Raw genomic sequence first — 21,207 nt, forward strand, 5'->3', positions numbered from 1 at the left:
AGGTTGGGGAGAGAGATGCCTTATTTGGGATCAATCAGATCTATCATTTTCTCAAATTTCTTTTGATGGGTACAATCAATCTCTCAATTGGACATCAACATCTATTGGCAGGTTGATAGTATCTGTCATATATCTTAAATCTCTAGCTGGCTGGTTGTTACCAAAGATCCAATAAATTTCCACTTGTAGATTGAAGAATCAAATAAAATAACCTCTCCATGTGTGACACGTAAAGTCCATATGAACTCTATGCAACATAAATAAAGTGTCACATAGAAAGAGCCTGTAGATTATGGCACAGACTCTCAAACCTGGAGAACCAAAGGTTTGTTTGAAGAATGATTTGCTTATCTAGTTGTCATATAAATAAAACAAACTTAATCTTCGACGCTGAAGTGGCAATTTATTATAAAGATTTTCTCAAATCACCAAATATTCTAGTAAGTTGTCGATATATGTATGATTATTTCATTTACTTCCTAATTTATACAAGCTTGAAGGTACATGCATAACATAGTATTAATAGTGAATAGATAATAAAAAAGGTATATATGCTTTATATATCCTCTCATGAAAGTGGGGTATCTGCTTTAAAGATCATTTTTATTATCATCTAACCCTTATCCCATTTATATGAGGTTGGCAATTCGCTTTAGAAATCGATAAATCGACAACTTATAGTATTATATATATATATGATATGTATGTATTCATTAATGTATATGGTTCAATTGTATCAATTTTTAAGGTTATCAAGACATAGAACATAAGGAATTAGAGTTAATGAATGTTTTTAAATGTCAATACCTTCCTTGATGTCTTCTTTTGCAATTAAGGCTGTATTTGGTTGCAATGCGAATAAATTTGTATTGATGCAAAACCATAACAGTGTAAATGATTTGAGTGTAAATTTTGATTTATTTTTGTTTTAAATTTTAACTTATTTTGTTTGATTACAATACAAATGAAGTAAATTAAGACATAAAATATAATAAAGTAAAATCCAAAACAGAATTAAATAAGAACTCACATTTTTTACATTTGTACTAATACAAATAAATTTGCATACAATCAAATGCAGCGTAATTGACATGATTGATATAAACGAAAAATCAGTATTGAATGTATCGATACTTTGAATATATATCACATTAATCTACCATAATAAACATATAAATTGGGATTAAACATAAAGAATTACATAAATTGATGTTAAATCTAAAAATTGTTGCAGAATGAGTTCAGGTGAATCATCTTAGGCAGGAGAGTCATCTAATAGATGTACCTTATTGGATTTTTTTAGTGGGTTAAAAAGTTGAACCTTCAAATGAAAACATCCTTATCCTTTTTTCTCTTTTCTCCCTTTATACTTTACACCACAAAGCTAAGGAAAAGGAAACCTCCACGTACTATCTGTTTGTATGGTGTATGTTGCTGTAAAGGGAGTTCCCTAACTTGGTTTCTCTTAACCTTTTTGTCTTAATCCTTGCTTTGTTTTAACTTAATTATTTGTCTGATCATTTATGTAGAGGTCACCTCTTAATTGATCTACTTTGCCCCCTTCATTCCAGCACTGCTAATGAGAATTTAAATCAGAACCCAAAACCCAATTTCATTCTCCTTTCCTTAAAAAAAAATCCTGTGACGCTTATCTTTTTAAGGACCCACCACACTCCATTATTAGCCAAAAGATTTGGATATATGAGAGAGAGAGAGATCATGATATGTGAGTGTTCCCACATCTCTTGGAAGCTTTGAGAATCATAATCTTTAGAAGAAAGCCTTCTGATTAGAAAAGTTTTCTTGCAAGTTGACACTACCTGCTCCCCCATTAATTCCATAAGCAAACAAACAAACAAATGGATAAATAAAATAGAAGAGATGGTTCGTTGTTTGGTGAACCTAATCGTCGCACTTGAACTGATTCCATGCAATCCAAATGCATGACGAGTGGGTTGGAGTGTCACATCTCATCCTTCTGGAGATGAAGAACGCACTTGATCAGATAGAAATAATCTTTAGTTTTAACCACAAACACAAAGAAAAAAGAAAAGATGGAAATAATCATGTGGTAGTGGGATGGGGTCCAGTTTGTTAGTGGTGGTTAGTAGCCAGTAGCACACGTAAGAATAATAGAAATTTGAGTGGGATGTTGCATCAGAGGCACCACAACTACCAGCCCACGCCATGCATTCAGCCACTAACTAAAGCTAAGCTTTCAGTGTCATCTCACAATATGATGTGTTCATGGTTATCAATCTAGATTTAGTCCTTCTTTTCTCTTGGCAATAGATCAAATTATCCACAGTTCAGATGATTTTTAGGTACCTCCGTGAAATTGATGAAAACCCACCTAATTGGTTACTACTTGTATGATGCCGGTTGGTTGGTTGTAAGTTTTTTCGGTATTATATCTTTGAAAGACTTTCAATTTAAAGTACTGTTTATTTTGTTATGAATTTCAAAGATGAATTAAAACCATGCGTCAGATTTGAAAACAAATTCGTTCTTAAAACAAAACCATGGAAGACATGTTCTTGGTTGTATGTATGCCTTTTGTTTTAAAAACTGAAAAAAAAAAACTGTTCTTGACCTTTTGGTTTGAAAAAGCATGTTCTTGTTTTAAGTCATAATATCTTTCATCATCTTTCATAATAAATCATAGATTGTCGTCTGTACCTTAAAATTTGTTTTTTTGTTTTAAAAACCGCCATTAATTTTTATGGTTTCAAAAACATGTATTATTTCCTGCAATAAAACCAATCTGTTTTTGCTTTTCAAAACAAAAACACCATTTAAATCTTTAATCATATATATACTGATGTGACAATTTCGAAAACAAATGAAAACAAAATCATTCACGTTTTAAAACACCCACTTAATTAATAACCAATGTTCCACGAGATAGATATTTTGAATTCAACTGAAGGGACAACATGGATTTTGTTTTCTAGCAGATTGGCCCCAAAATCCTTAGATGATCCAAACTGATGATCATGGCTATCAATCATGCAAAATGCACAGTTCTCTGCCCTGATTTAAATTTTAAAGCATCCCCCACATCACATTTCACATTTTGCACATGTTTAGCTTTTTTACTTATTTTTTGCCTTGTCTGTGTCTGTAGAGGTGGAGATGAGGGAATGTGGGAATCTTTCTTTGCCTGTTTGGGGACCTCAGGTCGGTCATTATTGAGATGAAGAATAATGAAATACAGAGAGAGAGAGAGAGATTGGGATTTGGATGGTGATCATACTTTGGAGGGTGATCATACCCTTCGATACAACTCTCGGCCCTATCTCTGCTCGCTGCTATTGGAATTAGACCGCCGTCGTCGGTCTCAGCCACCAAACCACTGGAAACTGTCATTGGAAGAATGAATGGAGTGCTTTTACCAAACAGGAAATGGTTGCTTTGTTTTTAAAAGCACATTTTACAAAATTTTTTACACAAACGGTTTCAAAACAAAAATACCAAAATAAAAGCATTTTATGTACTTTATACCAAGGTTCAAAATATCAATACGCTCGGGCGTTTTGATACTCATTCTATTACCTTTTTTTATTTATTTTTTTCAAAACTGGTTCAGGGGAGCCAGTCTAAGATCCCTCCATCCTCTGAACCGGTCAGACCCCCGATACACCCACTGTAGGGGCATATGGGAAGGGTCCCAGAATGATACATATCAGCCGATACAGGCCAATACGTAATGATACTTTGAGCATTGCTTTATACTTTGATACTATTAAAAATACAAAAGTAGAAGTCTATCCAACAGTACCTTAGTGTGTATGGATGGTAGTGTTCAATGTTAAATATCATATAAGGTGTAAATGTGATGAGCCAACTAGGTTCTTTTTTACCAAACGTGAGCTTAAATTTCAGCTATATTGCCCTGAACTGAGTCCCGATCACGCCCAAACCAATCTTGGCATTTTTGAAATATTAATATATTACAATGTGTACTCTAGGCCTGGTTTGTTTGTAGTGCAATTTCATTTGCACTGGTGCAAAATTGTGAGAGTGCAAATGCTAATTTATTTTTATCTAACTTCTGCCTTAAGTCCTTAACTGCCTTATTTTGTTTGCAGTGCAGATGAACTAAAATAAAACCTGAACCTGAAGAAATGTAAAGTAAAACCCAAAACAAAATTGAACCAGAATTTGCATTTTTCTCATTATAGTTCAAATAAAATTGCTCGGCAAACAAATGGAGTCTTATGTGATTGGTATATTGCCTATGAGCCTACAACTCTAGTTATATTTTTTGGCTTGAATGAATCTAATACTAATAAATTCCAATGAACTGGAACAATATTGAAAAGGTCACCAGCTCTGCAATTAGAAAAGTTTAGGGCTCTCCCAATAAACAGAACAAAATTTCTGTTGCAACAGAAAGTGCTAGACTAGAAATATGGTACAAAATTTATGGCCCCAAAAGCAAGGCCATGCAAAAAGACAACTCAAAGAAAATCCTTACATTGAAAAAAAATAAAAAATCAAGAAACACAAGAAATGGGAAGTCCTAAAGGCCTACTGCAAAGGCCTGTAAACCCATTGATAGTTGATTCATGTCACAAAGAAGTTGAAACTTAATCTGTTCCCATTTGATTGGTGAATGAAAGTTCCACTTATAAATCGTACTCTATTTCAGCTCGCTTCAGTACAGATGTTATCCGCATGAAAAATTCTGGTTCCTCTTCTTTTATGGCATCAAGTGTCCTTGACTCGTGTTCATCAGCCTATACCAAAAGCAGAGTCCATTTTAGTATAGAAATTGAAAGTATATTATATTTATTAAAAGCAAATATACATGAAATCTTAAGCAAAAAACATAGAATGCTGTCAGATGTATAAAATTCTACCAAAAGAATAGTCACAGAAGGTGTGCAGCTTTGTAGAATGGTAATGAGAAGCCCCTCAGTCCAATGTTGTCTAAAATGTGCATAACTGACTAGCACTGAAAGATGGAAAATAGTTGCTTGGATATATTTTATTTCCACGATGAAAATTATATTTCCACTTTCTACATCATTTCCAAGCGTTCTTACTTTCTACTCTAAGTAGTGGTTTCCATGTAACTATGCATGCACTCAAAATAACCAATAAATTCTGTGGTTGTGTTTTTGGCAGTGTGTTCTTTCCTGAGAGAAATACGAGAGAGAGAGAAGAGAAGAAAGAGAGAGGTTCGATTGAGAACCAAAGACGTGGGCCGGCTCCTACCAGCTTACTATTTATATTCTCTTAAAATAATATCAGAAATTACAAGAATGCCCCTGGTGGCAATTCCTAATAATAAACAAATAACAGAAAAAGAAAGAAAGGAAAAACTAGCTGACAGCACCTAGGATGACTAGACTAACAGCATACTAACAGCATATTAACAGCAAACCAATAAACAAGTTTCACAACACTCCCCCTCAAGTTGGGCTGTATATGTTTATCATGCCAACTTGTTACACAACTCATTCTATCGCAAGTATGGAAATCCTTTTGTGAGGACATCAGCAAATTGTTCCTTGGAGTTGACATAAGGGATGCAAATTTCCCTTTTTTCCAATTTTTCTCTTATGAAGTGTTTGTCCACTTCAATGTGCTTGGTCCTCTCATGTAGGACAGGATTGTTGGTGATGTTAATGGCTGCCTTGTTGTCACAGTAAAGAAACATGGGGTTATGAATAGCAACTCCAAGCTCCCCTATAAGATTTTTTAGCCAAAGAACTTCAGCCTCTATACTCCGCTTCAGCACTTAACCTTGCTACCACACTTTGTTTCTTGCTTTTCCAGGTCACTAGGTTTCCTCCCACAAATGTGCAATACCCACTTGTGGACTTTTTGTCATCCACAGCACCTGTCCAATCAACATCTGTAAAAACTCTCACCTTTAGATGATTATTCTTACTGAATGGTAGACCTATTCCTGAATAATTTTTTAAGTATCTAAGAACTCTTTCTACTGCCTCCAAATGAGGTTTCTTAGGAGAGTGCATGAATTGGCTTAGGACCCCAACTGAATATGCAATGTCTGGATGAGTCATGGACAAATAAATTGACTTCCCCACTAACCTTTGGAACTGTTTTACATTTCTCAGAGATTCACCATCACAGTTACCCAATTTATGATCAACATCCATAGGAGTATCTGCTGGTCTTGCACCTAACTTGCCTGTGTCTTGTAACATATCAAGAGTGTAATTCCTTTGAGAAATGAAGATACTCCTTTTTGAGTGGGCAACTTCAATTCCAAGAAAATACTTTAGAGGACGTAGATCTTTCACTTCAAATTTAGATGCAAGGAATTGTTTCAACTGTTGTATTTTTGAACTCCAATTTCCTACGATGATGATATCATCCACATACACAATCAAAACAGCAACATGTTCCTGACATCTCTTCACAAAGAGTGTCTGATCGGACTGGCATTGCTTGAGCCCTACTTGCTGAACTGCCATATGAAACTTACTGAACCAAGCCCTAGGAGATTGTTTCAAACCATAGAGATACTTTCTTAGCTTACACACTTTATTCTCACTTTCCTTGGCACAGAATCCCGAGGGTTGAACCATGTACACCTCCTCTAAGTCATCATTTAAAAAGACATTCTTAATGTCTAGTTGATGCAATTCCCAATCAAGATTAGTAGCTAATGATAGAAGAACTCGAATTGAGTTCATCTTAGCTACTGGAGCAAATGTCTCATCATAGTTAACTCCATACACTTGAGTATACCCCTTGGCTACTAATCTTGCTTTATACCTTTCAACTGTCCCGTCCACCTTATGTTTAACTGTAAACACCCACTTACACCCCACTGGGTCTTTCCCCCTTGGAAGATCCACCAATTCCCAAGTTTGGTTTTTATGGAAGGCATTAATCTCCTCCTTCATAGCATCTGCCCACTTAGGGTATTTTAAGGCTTCTACAACATTTCTGGGTACAGGGATGCAATCAACTACAGATAGGAAGGCTCAATATGAGAGGAAAATGTGATCATACGAGACATATTGGGTGATGGGATGTTTGGTAGTGCATGACCTGACTCCCTTTCTTTGAGCAGTAGGAATGTCAAGGTCATCCATAGTAGGAGCAGGGCTGTCAATAGGTATAGTAGGGTTTGGAATTACCTCCTAGGAGTTTGACAGTGTAAGATGCTCAATGTTTGGTAGCTCCACATCTCTATCACATTGCTGATCTCTACGGTGTATACATTGGAAGACACGGAAGGGGGTCAGGTCCAGAATAGAAGGAAGAGAGACTTGGCGGATCTGAACCTGCTTCTCCTCTTCCACACTACTCTCCCCCTGAGGAGTAGGGAAGAACAGTTCAGACTCAAAGGACACATCCATAAAGACAAAAAATTTATGACTAACGGGGTCAAAGCACCGATATCCCTTTTGAGAGGAAGGATACCCTAGAAAGATACAAGGAATGGACCGAGGGTCTAACTTTCCTCGAGACGGAGACAAATCATGGACAAAAGCATGACAGCCAAAGACTCTCATGGGAATGGAAAATAGAGTTGAATGAGGGAATAACAACTGATGAAGGGCCATGTAGTTCAACACTCTAGAGGGCATGCAATTGATGACATAAGTAGCTGCAATTATAGCATCCACCCAAAACCTTTTTGAAACATTCATGTGCAACATCATCCCTCGAGCTACCTCAAGGTGTCTGTTTTTTCTTTCGGCAACACCATTTTGTTGCGGTGTTCTTGCGCATGAGCTTCTATGAATAGATCCATGGGAGGCAAAGAACTCATTAAGTTCATTGTGGAAGTATTCCTTGGCATTGTCTGATTGAAAGATCTGTTTTTCAACATGGAACTGCGTAAATACCATTTGCTGGAAGTCTTGCACGATCTTTGGAACTTCATCTACTATGCATCAGGAATACCCATGTATAGCGGGAGAAATCATCGGTCGAAGTGATAGAGTACTTATACCCGCCCTCAGAGATTATAGTAGTAGGCCCCCATACATCAGAATACACAATATAAAAAGGAAAATAAGATCTTTTATTACTTGAATGAAAAGTTGTTCTACATTGTTTGCTCAACTGACATGTTTGACACTGAACATGACTTAAATAAAAACGGAAACAAAGATTTCACTATTTCAAAAGAAACATGACCTAACCAACTATGCCACAAAAAAAATTTGACTCTTATTTGACTGACTATATGACTCCAAGGACGACACCGAGAGACCAACTTTGTTGTTAAGAATATAGAGACCATCCATTAGGCTTCCACTACCAATCGTCTTCCTAGAAGTTAGATCCTATAAAACACATGAACCAGGAAAATAGGTTACACTATAGTTTAAAGAGATTGTGATGCTACTGATTGAAAGCAAATTTATAGGAAGTTGGGGAACATGCAACACACTATTTAGGTTAAGGCCATGGGGAAGGGATATTGATCCTTGGCCTGCAATGGAGGAGAATGATCCATCTGCAAGCCTCACTTTATCCCTTCCTGACAAAAGACTATAAGTCTAAAACAAATTTGGCTTACTGGTCATGTGGTTAGAGGCCCTTGAGTCAATGATCCAAGGGGAATCAGTGGTAGTGGTGACATGGAATGCAGAAGCTGCATTACCTGAAATAGATGCAAATGAAGGAGTACCAGTAACTGAACTATCCATCTGTTGCAAAGCCCTACCATATGACTCTAAGTGATCTCTGAAGGAATTCATGATATCTTCCTTGGGGTTAGAACTAGTAAAGTGATCTCGGGTAGTACCAACAGCACAAGTATCTTGGGTTGCCACATGTGCTGCATTATGTGTTGTATTCGGCTTCTTCTGACCTTGCACTTTACCCTGTTCTTGGTTCTTCACTGCCCACTTGGGCTTCCCGTGAATTTCCCAACATGTGTCACATGTATGTCACGAGCGCCAACACTGGGTACAAAATAACTTGTCTTTATCATCAGCCTTTTTGGAGTCACTTTTCTTCCTCATATTTTTATTACCCATTGTAGTCAAAGCTACCTGTTGCTCCCCCTCAGTTGTAACCATCACACTCCGCCTACTTTCTTCAGATTGAACAAGGGCATATACCTCTTGAACCGAAGGCAACTCTTTGCTTCCTACGATCTGAACTCTCAAGGGTTCATAAGCAGGGTTTAGTCCCAAAAAAAAAGCAAACACTTGCGGCTAAGAAACCAGCTTCTTATAGGCCTTAGCATCATCATCATGTTTCCACTCTATAGCCTGATAGTGATCCAATTCTTTCCATACGGAAATAAGGGCTGAATAATAGGCAAACAAACTACGATTTCCCTGTTTGCAGGTTGAGGATTCAACTTGCAACTAGTAAATTTTGGCATAATGCCTTTGCTCAGAATAGGTGGTTTTGGCCTGTTCCCAAATCTCACTAGCGGTGTCTGCCCACATAAAGTTCTTCGCCTCGGGTTCTATGGCTGCAAGGAGCCAAGACATCACCATACTGTTTTCATGGTCCCACCTATCATGTTTAGCTGTCTCACACTTGGGTTCTTCCACTCTGCCATTTATGTAACCAGCTTTTTCCCTTGCTGTTACATAAAGTTTCACACTTTTAGCCCACTCTAGGTAGTTTAGGCCATTTAAAGGGGTAATTGGCATGGGAAACATCATGTTTTCACCCCCCATACCAGCTGTACTATGAGTTGATGTAACTTCAGATGATGTTGAATCATAGCTTGCCATTGAGAAAAAAGGGTCATAAATATACCAGACCAGATCCCACACAAACAGAATGCTAAGCTTCCAAGAATTTTCACTTCCGGAAAGAGAAAAAATACTGCTGAAAACAGTCCAGCAATAGTTCGGCCTATAGAATAGCCTAGTAATCAGTCCAGCAACTAGTCTACTAACAGGCTACTGAAAACAGTCTATTAACAGCAATAGTTTGGCCACAGGGAGTCATTAAAAAGGCCTACTAACAGTTCGAGAACAGCACATGATTAAAAAAACACGTACCCCTGTCCAGCACAAAGATGAAAACCTCAAAACCACGGCCTTCACAGCTCTTCACAGCATAGACCACAGAGAAAGAGGGGACACATACCCCTGTCCAGCACCTGTACGAAGGTGCAAGCCCGGAAAAGTCTTTTTCACAGCATCGAAGAACCCAGAAAATAGTCTTCACAGCACTGAACTACCCAGAAAATATTTTTCACAGCATTGAAGAACCCAGTATTCTTCACAGCATCGAACTAAGAGAGGAGAGTCATCCCAGCATCGCCCCTCTTCTATCAAGGTTTCCTTGGTGTTACGACTAAGTTAGAACCCACAGAACAACAGCTGCAAGACTTTGACCAGTCCGATTAGAATTCTTGGTCTTCCATGTCCAAGAGATCAAGAGAGGAAAAAAAAACTGAGATTCAGATGAGAGGAAAAAAAATTTTGAGCCCAGAATTATAGCTCTGATACCATGTGCTCTTTCCTGAGAGAGAGATACAAGAGAGAGAGAAGAGAAGAGAGAGGAGATGAGAAGAAAGAGAGAGGTTCAATTGAGAACCAAAGACGTGGGCTGGCTCATACCAGCTTGCTATTTATATTCTCTTAAAATAATATCAGAAATTACAAGAATGCCCCTGGTGGCAATTCCTAATAATAAACAAATAACAAAAAAAGAAAGGAAAAACTAACTGACAGCACCTAGGATGACTAGGTATGTGTTTGGTTTCGTTTATGTTTATTGAATAAATATTTGTACTTTATTTGCTGGTAAAACCGAGAAATGCAATAATTGCAACCGTTTATGACAATTAGGCACCACTTCAGCGTAACAGTGAATAAACACCTGGCTGTTTGTGGAAGCTTCAAAAAATAACTTCTACAAACGGCTGGCATACACATAAACCAAAGTTTACTTTTTACATTTTTGATATATGCAGAAGAGCAAGAGAGAGAAAATGCTGAGATGGTGCCTATGTGGCACCATCAATAAACGTTTACTGAATAAACGTAAACAGAACCAAACACCCTGTAGGCTGACAGCATACTAACAGCAAACCAATAAACAAGTTTCGCAACAGGCAGTATAAGGATCACAAAATGTAAGTGAAACTTTACAGACAGTATTTTACAAGTAGACCTGTTCATGGGCCAGGTAGCCCAACGGGCTGGCCCAGCCCAGCCCATTCTTTATCAAATAAGCCCATGAGCTTGGGCTTGGGCTTTCTCAAATAAGCCCAGCCTGATAATATTATATATAATAAAAAATATAATATATTAATAATATATAATATGTATTATATATTATTGTGTAAAATAATATTATATATTATAATATATCTGTCCAGATTGGGCTTAGGGCTTTATACAAGGGCCAGGCACAGGCTTGGGCCTGGTCATTTTCTGTCAATAAAGAGGAAAAGCCTGGGCTGGCCTGTGAACAGGTCCATTTACAAGTGCCATACATTTCATGAGCTTGTGCTCCTAACAAGTAAACAAAGTATATCTGGGCTTTGGGAAAGGTGCCAACTGTCTCAGTTAGTAACGTGTCTGGCTGGTTGTAGCGGAGACTTGGGATCCCACCTTAACCAGGGTTGGGGGTTATATGCGTGGAGGAGGGCTACCTTGGCTTGTCCGGGATATATTATGTGGTTATAGCCCCTACTTGGAGTAGTTCTAGGCTTCTAGCCCTTGTCTTTCTTTCCTAAAACTTGGGAATGAATGGCATTGATCTTTCATGATGATATATTCATTCTTCTGTTGCTAAACACACACATACACACATGGTAGCAGTATAGCAATGTTTGGTGGGTTAGTTTCAAACTGAATCCTTCTCCACATCACACATATGTCAGCAGAAATTCTTTCCATTTTTTAAAAATCTACTACATTTATATTATTGAGAAAAGAGGGTAGTTTTGGGTATCTAACAAACCTCATTTCCGATTCCCAAACCACAGATGCCCATCCTAACAGCTTCAACTTTTTTCCATTTTCAAAACTCGGAAAAAAAAAAAGAACTGTACCTGTGTCCTGAACACCCTCTAAGCTTTTGAATTCTTGATCAACATACTTTACCATTCTTAGACACTAAAAAGTTTCCCTCGCAGGAATCATTCTTGACATTAAATTGGTAAAGAGGCTAGCATTGTCAGAAACAGACAGGGCATAGATTGAGTGGAGTTCAGATTCTTTGGAAAGAAAAATCTTGTAAAGCACACTGGATCTACTGTAGATGTTGTTGAATGAAAGACTACCTCAGAAACAAGCTCATTTCATTGTAAAAGAGGTAATACAAACACAAAATCCACTTCAAATTCACCATTTTAATCACCGATATGTCTTGGATGTGTACCAAATAAAGGTCCAAATAGAGAAGTGAACTCGTCTACTCCGGTAATTGAAAGCAACAACCCTTTGATGACCAAATAGTTGACATCCATACAATAAACTTCAATTCTCAAGTAAATAACTAATTAAGTCTTCCTTTGTGTGTCTCTTATTTTGTTCACAACATAATTTTATTATTTGATGCCTTGAGAAAGTATGCTTCACAAAATGGATTCAAAATGTCATTCTGCGTAGCCAAGCAAACAGGTTTAATAAGTTTAACTGGTTTGGGACCAGTTCCAGTATTGAAGATTAATCACATTACATACATGTGCCACTCAGTTACAGAAAGGCTTAAATACTTCAGTGGATTGATCGTTTCTCTTGGAGGCCCAGATAATCAGTTCCAAGTTCAAGGATTTGGTGCAAATTCAACCTTTTGGGCCCATGGAAGATCAAGTAGAAGTAGAAGGTAATCAAAGAAAGAAGCAGTTTTATTCAGGATAAAGGGGCATTAATGTGGTAAGTCAGGCGTAAGGCTGCAACTTGGGCCGGGTTGGCCCGAACCCAACTTTAACCCAACCCGAAAAAGTTGAGTTGGGTTGGGTTGATGTTCGGGTTAGGGTTAGGGTTGAAATTCATGAACCCGACTTTACTTTGGGTTGGGTTAGGGTTGACCCCTTAGCCAACCCGACCCAACCCGAATCTGACTCTATAGTATATGTCATATATAAATATATGTTATATGTAATATATAACATACATTGATTTGTTTAGATGCATGATATTTATATAGCCCCCACCATATAGTATCATGTATTTCTTTTAAGATAGTCACTTCACTTAATTCTAATTAGAAAGACTAAACCTTAATAACATTATTTTTTGTTTTTTGAAAATTTTATTCTTCATCTCCTCTATGTTGTTTGCCGCCTAAGAAATATCTATCGTAAGTCATAACTCATAATAAACTATAGTCATTTCTGATACTTGTTTTTCTGAATTTTGTAACAAAAGAACCGAAAAAACGTCAACAAATAAATACTAATGAAACATAGGATTAATATATATAGTGAGAGTTGAGTTAAGATCTAAAATCAAGAAATTCTATGAGGTTTTAAGGGATGGGAAGAAGGTTGGGTTGGGCCCAACCCGAAATTGACTTTGGGTTCGGTTGGATTGGGTTAGGGTTGAAGGAATTTAGTTAGGGTTAGGGTTAGGGTTAGGGTTTGGTTAGTCGGGTTGAAGGCTGGGTTGGGGTTTAGAACTTGGGGTTGGGTTAGGATTGGCCTCAACCCAACCTAACCCGACCCGACTTGTAGCCCTAGTCAGGCAATACAACAGCAAAAGCCAAATGGGAGGGCGATTTAGAGTTCATAGAAGATAATACAAAATGGGAGGAGGAACAGGAGGTGTGGCCTGATGATGTAGAGGTGGAATTGACCAAGCTGATTGATGGGGAGATTGAGATTAGAAAAGCAATTGGCGTTTTTATATAGGAGGAAAAGAGGCAGCTAGACAACGGGAAAATGGTAGAAGTGTCAAAATGAGATAGCAGAGTATCAAGTGCGGAATGGGAGGGTTCAAGTTGAAGGGAGTAAGAGAGGTGCAAAGGGGATATGATTAGAAGACTTTGGGATGTTGATAGAGGTGGAGTGCTGTTGAAGGGAAAAGAGGGGGAGAATGGACAATTTTGCTAAGAAGTTGGCATCTTGTAAGAAAAACTATGTTTCATTGGGGGAGAATTAATCAAATAAACTTTTGCCAACCTACTAATTTATTACCTTTTTCTCTTCAAATTTCCAGCCTTAGTTGCAAAAAGAATAGAGAAATATGTAAGGGATTTCTTGTGGGGATCAAATGAGGGAAAGAACGATTATTTAATCAATTGGCTAACAGTACATGCAAAAACAAAGGGTGAATGAGGCACTACTACACTGATTAGATTAGGTCAAGAGATGCAACACTGCTAGGCAAATGGTCATAGAGATTCCCGTAGAGTTGGTCAAATTGTACCATGCTGTCATCAAAAGTATTCATGGTTTATTGGCCAATAATTGGGACACAAGTTTGAATTCAAGAGCTTCCTTGGATATTCCTAGGAAAGCTATGCTCTCCATCTTGCTAGATTCTTTGCAGTATATCAAATATGGTGTTCTTGGAGGTGAAAACAAAATTTTGGGTAGACTTTTAGAGGGAAAAAGATGCCCTTTAAGGCAGATTTCCTCTTCTCTATTCACTTTCTATGCATAAAGATCATTTGATCTCCCACCATATTTCCACAACTAATTAGAAGTTGTCTTGGGATTTGGGTCTTCAGGAGAGGATTGAGGGATCTTGAGATTTCAGATGCCCTCTCTCTTATAGAATCTTTGGAGGGCGTCTTTCTTGTTTAGGAAATCTTACTTTCCCCAACAAAGGAGAGAGGTTAAACTGTAATGGAGATGCATTGGGAGAGCAAAACTTTGGTGTATATGGGAAGAAAGGAACTCTAAAATCTTTAAAGAAAAGTCAAACAACAAGGAAGCCATCTTTTGTTTTTTCTGATCATAACAAACAAATTGAATTCATTGATAAAAATTCCTACTACCCAAAAATATGAGTGGCACATATGGAGTACAATATCGTTCTGTGAGCAACAATCAAGCATCTATGAGGGTGGGTCTGGCAAAACAGGGAGCAGTAAAGAAATGGTTGTTTTGGAGCATAATCCCCCAGGATGGAGGCTTCATTTTTTACAGTAGGGGGGGTTAGCAAAGGATAGCCAACATTTGGGGTGCTTGGTATGCTATATATAGAAGGGTGGTACTCGGAAGAAGTTGGGAGCATGGTTCATAATATTGATATTTATGAACATTTCGCCATGTAGAGTTGGAGAAATTTCGGAGATATTTTGCTAATTTCTCTAAGATATTTGGATAATCAATACGAAACCTTATATTTTGTATGCATTTGTACTGTAGATATTTGTATTTGTACTCCTTCCAAACAGAGCCTAAATTAGTTAATAAACCTTCAAGACATCATTAGAAGAAATATAACTGCATCTTTTTATTAGTAATGGCAAAATATAATTGCACTTTTAAAGGTCAAAAAACCATAGCGAAGAATTATATAAATCAAATAGGAAAAAAAAGCAATTGTAATAGGTGTGTTTCTCTTCGTCTCCCTTTTGGTCTTTAGCCATCTTTTCTTCTTTATTTATGTCAATTGTTTGCCATTTTAACTTTTGCCTTTGTTGTTACCATGTGTTTTGATTAGATTGAGAATACTTTTTAATAGTTATATCCATTTTTCTTGTTCTTTTGAATTATAGTGACTTAGTAAGCAAATCATATCAAAGTAGTAAGCCAATTATCCAATCACTAATTCCTTGTTGGTTCTTTTAGGAAAATATTTAAAAAAAATATGACAATTTTAATGAAATATTGAAAAGTTTTTAGTAATATTCTAAAATTTTAAACTTTAAATATATAGTCTATCAATGAAATCGTTGATATATCAGCAAAGATATTTCGAAAAAAAAATCACGGAAGATTTCGAATCACTACATAGCAAATGGGGATATATTGGGGATCTCTCTCTCTCTCTCTCTCTCTTCTCTTCTCTTCTCTTCTCTTCTCTCTGGGTGGAAACACCAAATCTAAGAAATATTTTAAAAGGGAATGCCAGATGATGAAGACATTATGTTGGCTATGTATGACTCTTACAATATATCATTGGAGAGTCATTTGCAAAGGGAAAAGAGGGAAAGGGGAAAGCTTTGCAAGCAGAGATCGAGGAACAGGGGAAATCTCACCCTAACTAATTGGCCCTTTGGAATCTACTCAGTTTGTAGAAGGCATTAAGGCAAGCTCTCTAGTGGTGTTATTTGGGTTATTTGAATGGAGCTGCTAACAAGTCTCTGCAAAAAGTGTTGGCCTTTGTCATTTGTCCAGGTTGGTTGGTTACAGCTGGTTTTAGGGAGTTTTCACTTTTCACAATGGATGGTCCTGTAGATAGCTGATTGAGCATGCTTCTTTTAAATAGTAATGGTTTATAACATTGAGTTTTTTATGGGATAAATTTGACATGTTTTTTCCTTAGGTTCATACCTTTTCGTGGGGATAGAGTGCAAGGTGTTTTCTTAATATCTTCATTTGCCCTCTCCCCCTTTTTGTATACACCATTATATATTATCTCTCTTAATATAGTTTCCACATTATTAATACCTATAAGAAAGGAGAGCTCGATTTCTAGCAAACAATTCTAGAAAAATCCCAAGACAACTATATTTTGACTACGGTAGTGGTATTCTAATAGAAAGCATCCTTGAGATTGAGCTGGTGTACACCTAGTGTTTTAAAAGGCACACCTAGGCGCACAAGCGAGGCGCATTTTAGGGTAGGCGCCTCGCCCAGGTCCTAGGTGCAGCACTTCCAAAAGGCGCCTTGCGCCTTGGCCCAGGCGGGTGCCTTTTGGTAATGTTGTTCATTCATTCATCCTACTAAAATATCTTCTTAAAAAGCAATTAAAATTATAAAATCATTATTTTTTGTGTGAGAACTAAGAATTTAGGATCCTAACATGGACTTATTTGGGCTTGCCTCGAGGGGCATGGCACAAAGGTGACTCGTAGAATTAGGAATGTAATATGTTTTACATCACATTAGCTACATGAAGTAATGCAATTGAAGAAAAAAAGAGATTGTGTGCTTTACATGCTTGAAAATGTTTTATTTGTTTAATTTTATTTTTAAATTTTCATTTGAATATGCTTTACATGTTATGTTTATGTATTTTAATTTTAGATAATAGGTTTTTTAAAATCATTAATTTTAAAAATTAAGTTTATATTTCTTAATAATACTATGTTTAATATTTTTTTTTGAATTTTTTGGCTTTTTTGTTGAATTTTCTGACATTTTTTATTTTTAGCAATTTTTTGTATTTTTGCACCTTGCTTCAAAAAGGTGCGCACATCGCCTTGCGCCTCTTGCTTTGGGCACAAATTGGCCCTTGCGCCTTGCACTTTTAAAACATTGTGTACACCAGAACCATCTGAAAAGCAAAATGATGGCATACCCAGCCTCGATATTATCAATTTTCTTTAAATAGGAAAGGAAAAAGGTCTTATCAATTTTCTTTATTTTTCTTTTGATCTATCACAAAAAAGGTCTTATCAAGTTTCTGGGTTCCAAGATTAATTCTTCATTTAAATCCCTATTTGTCTTTCTTTTTCCGTTTTCCCTATTTCTCATTTTGCTGGGGGCAAGCTGGATTTGCACATGAATTCATGGCCAGAATGAGTTATATTTTGTATCAGTACCCATGAAAATGGAAATATGTTGTGGAAATATTAGATATGTAAACATTTTAAACCATGTAAGAAAGATGTAAATAGTTTTAATATAAAATTCTATATATTACCTCCTTAAATTTTAAAAGAATCAAATTTGATACAGATGCTGGCTTTGCCTGGTCCCACCTGGAAAACACCAAGGAAGCATCAAGAAAACATTTAGATAAGTGATGGGACTCTCCTCATGTATACAATGCAATGCCATGATATATAATTAGTTCTCTTGATTCTTGTTGACCACTAAGGTGCAGTTTCACTATAGATCAGAACATTAGTAGTGGAACTATATCATCTGATAATAGAACTCTGCAAGCACTATTCTTTCTCAAATGCTTATGACGTTTTAACATTAAAATGTGTTAATGCAAATTGAGAGAGAAAAACCACAATGACAATTGCATAATAGCAACCTAAAATATTACCATCTCGCAAACAGTCAAATCATCAATGTCTGATATGATCATAATGGACAGATTTGTCAAGGGGTCATTACTTGGTATGATGGTAAAATCTCTTCGAGTGTGAGAATGTGGGTTCAAGTCTGAGAGCGGCCCCTTTGTGCAAAAAACGCCAAAGGTAAGAACCATATCCTGTCCACCCCTCCCAAGACCCCATATAGATGGAACCAACATTGGGTAATGGCCCTTTTTTTGTTAAAAGAAAAATTAGTTTCTTCAATTCTCTAATGTAAATGAGGAATCCCCATAGACAGAAACCAAATCAACCCACATCTGTGTTCCCATGGTCCATAAGTAAGCAGCTTCTGAGTAGGTTATTTAGTAAATTTTTGCATTTTCTTCAGCTACCTTGACATAAGTTGTTTTGGGATCAAAATGAGAATATCTATTTGAAAGCATCACACAATTTGTATCTTCTTTCAATACTAGTTATTCCATAATGTGACAAGTTCCAACAATAAAATTGGATGCAAATGAAGCACATTTAGCCAGAATGGGTGTATCGTGCATAGACACTTTTAATAAAGGGAATCTTATCATACTTTGTATTCTTTCGTTTGATAGGAATACAATATATAACAATATCCCTTCTCCAGATGAAGTGAGCAGTTGAGCACAGACTGAAACATAACCATGATTATCCTTCTTACCCTAATTCAAACACAAATCATGCCAGATGATGGAATGATGATAAAAAGAGCTTACATTGTTGACTTAACCCCAATATGGTTCATAAAAATCAATATAATTTGCATTTCCGTGTCATTTTCACCAGGGCATAATAAGTACCACTCCCAGAAGAAGAAAGACCAATTAAATGCTTTTAATGCACATTCTCTCCCTGTAATACAATTAACAAATGGAAATTAAGTTAAAAAACACTTCTTACCTTACAAGCATTAACTCATTAACAGATCGCCACATTCCGCGTCCTACATCTTTTGGAGATTGATCTCTTGCACTTCTCCCATGCCACAACTCTTTTACGACATACATCACATCTTCAATATCTACCTTAGATAGTTGATCAGATCAACAATGAGATACAATAATAGAAACAGAAATATTAAAAGTTTATGCATGCAAGTGTATGCATTTAGTATCTCAACTGTCAGCGAACATAATTCCACAATTAAAAGTTTATGCATACAAGTGTATGCATGTAGTACACATATGCAAATCAGTCTACCAGCAATATGAAGTATGGTAAACGAGAAGAAACAGGAGAACAAAATGTAAAAGAAAATGCTAAGGATTAGTTATAAAATTTCCATGGAAGTTTAAAATAATGCCATATGTTCATGATAGTAGATGGCTAGACATAGTCCAAAGTCAAAAGTTGATTCTGGAATGGTGGAGCAAAAGGAGCGGTCACCCCAACCTTTAGTTGGTTGAAATTATAGAAGATTTGGATAGGTTTTAGTAAGTTGTCTAGCCTAGTTGATTTTAATACCTATGCTTAGTTTGTATCTAAAATTTGTGCCATCCAGTACATGTCATAAAATCCAATTACTTGGGTATATCTTACTTTTATTTTATTGATCTTGGTATCTAGCAACAGACTGGTTAGGTTAAGGAAAGGTTTTAAAAGGTTTCTGAGAGAGATTTTACGTGCTTTAATATATTGTAAATAGCAATGTGAATGGTACCCATTAGAACCTTTTTGGTTGTTTTATTGATATTGTAATTCAGGCCAATTGCTGCTATAGTTATATGGTTTTGTCTAGAGAGAGAGAGAGGCATCAAAAGCTCAATAAAATTAGAAACAAATAGCAAGAATTTCCTTTCAAAGATACTCAATCAACCATCATAGACCACAGAAATCTTTTTTTTTTTATGAATGAAAATAATTTATTAAATCAGAATATAAGGCAATACAAGAAACCCATGAAAAGGCACGAGCTGTTACCTCTTCTAACAAAGTATTACATCAATTAAGAACCGGATAAGCAGAAATAAACAGAAATAAAATTACATAGAAGCCCAAAACAAATGATCCCTTGAAACCCCTTGCTTAGCTAGTCCATCCGCTAAGGAATTTGCTGATATTTCTACCCAAAGAGAGGTAACTGTCATATTTCTTGTGAGCCAATTGACTTTCCTCAATAAATCTCTATATCGCCACATAGCTGAAGCTGGCTTTGTCAGCCATCCCACAACAATTTTAGAGTCTCCTTCAACTATCAAGTGTTGAACTCCTAACTGTTCAGCAATCTGGATGCCTTGTACAGCCGCTAAGATCTCTGCTCTATTTGAGTCTCCCATTCCCACAGGGCCTGAAAACAAAGCTAGGATGTTGCTCTCTCTATCTCTCAGCACCCCTCCTATCCCCAAAGGGCCTGGGTTTCCTTGGCTACTACCATCAAAATTCAGCTTTGCCAAACCTTCAAGAGGAGGCTTCCACACTGCAGCTGCCTTGTCCCTCCTCATATGACTAGTGACTACCGCCTTCCAGTTACTCCAAATGTCATCAAAGGAAAACGTATGAAAAAGTCCAAAGTTCTTAGCCAATGAATGGCTCTAGTCAATATGCAATCCTCAACAGTTTGTAAGCTTCTTTCCTTTTCTTTGAACACCCTAGCATTCCTTTCTTCCCAAATTGTCCACAAGGCTGCTGCTCTAATACATATCCACATCGTTTTTCCTTTTTTTGTAGGCCACACAAAACAAGAAGGATCGAACAACTGACTTAATTCTGAGGACAGATTCCACCTGCATCCAAACAAAGAAAAGATCCAACTCCAAATAGCACTAGAAAAGGAACAATATACAAATAAGTGGGAGCAATCCTCACCACTAGCCCTGCAAAGTACACACCAGTTAGGGGACAAGCGCATGAAAGGGCTTTTCTTCTGCAAGCAATCCAGAGTATTGATCTTTCTATAAAACACCTCCCAGCAGAATATTATAATTTTAGGAGGAACAGGTTTGAACCAAATCTCCTTAGCAGGGAAACCCAACTGTCCCAAAGAAGGGCAAAGGGACTTAAAAAAGGAAGCACAAGTGAAAAATCCTTTTGGATGAGGGAACCAAAGTCTCACATCCGAGTGAAGAGGGTCTAGAAAGACACTGCCAAGAAGAGACAACAATTCTGAAGCACTACTAAGTTCAACATCCCTCAAACCTCTCC

At 36.9% G+C, this 21,207-nt stretch overlaps 1 protein-coding gene across 2 annotated transcripts in view; it reads right to left on the reverse strand.

Moving 5' to 3' along the window:
- Nucleotides 1-4,317: 4,317 nt before the first annotated feature.
- The window catches only part of LOC104607301 (NAD(P)-binding Rossmann-fold superfamily protein), a 57,202-nt gene continuing 40,312 nt past the window's right edge, over nt 4,318-21,207 (reverse strand). For both annotated transcript variants that reach the window (XM_010272926.2, XM_019199430.2), the window contains 3 exons: nt 18,967-19,091; nt 17,688-17,745; nt 4,318-4,742 (listed from right to left, as the gene is read on the reverse strand). In XM_010272926.2, the coding sequence (XP_010271228.1) occupies nt 4,632-4,742; nt 17,688-17,745; nt 18,967-19,091 (294 nt within the window). In that variant the 3' untranslated portion in view covers nt 4,318-4,631. The remainder of the gene's footprint in view (nt 4,743-17,687; nt 17,746-18,966; nt 19,092-21,207) is intronic.

Source organism: Nelumbo nucifera, chromosome 4 (assembly GCF_055504915.1).
Source record: "Nelumbo nucifera cultivar China Antique chromosome 4, China Antique-T2T, whole genome shotgun sequence".
In the NCBI taxonomy this organism is placed as follows: Eukaryota; Viridiplantae; Streptophyta; class Magnoliopsida; order Proteales; family Nelumbonaceae; genus Nelumbo; species Nelumbo nucifera.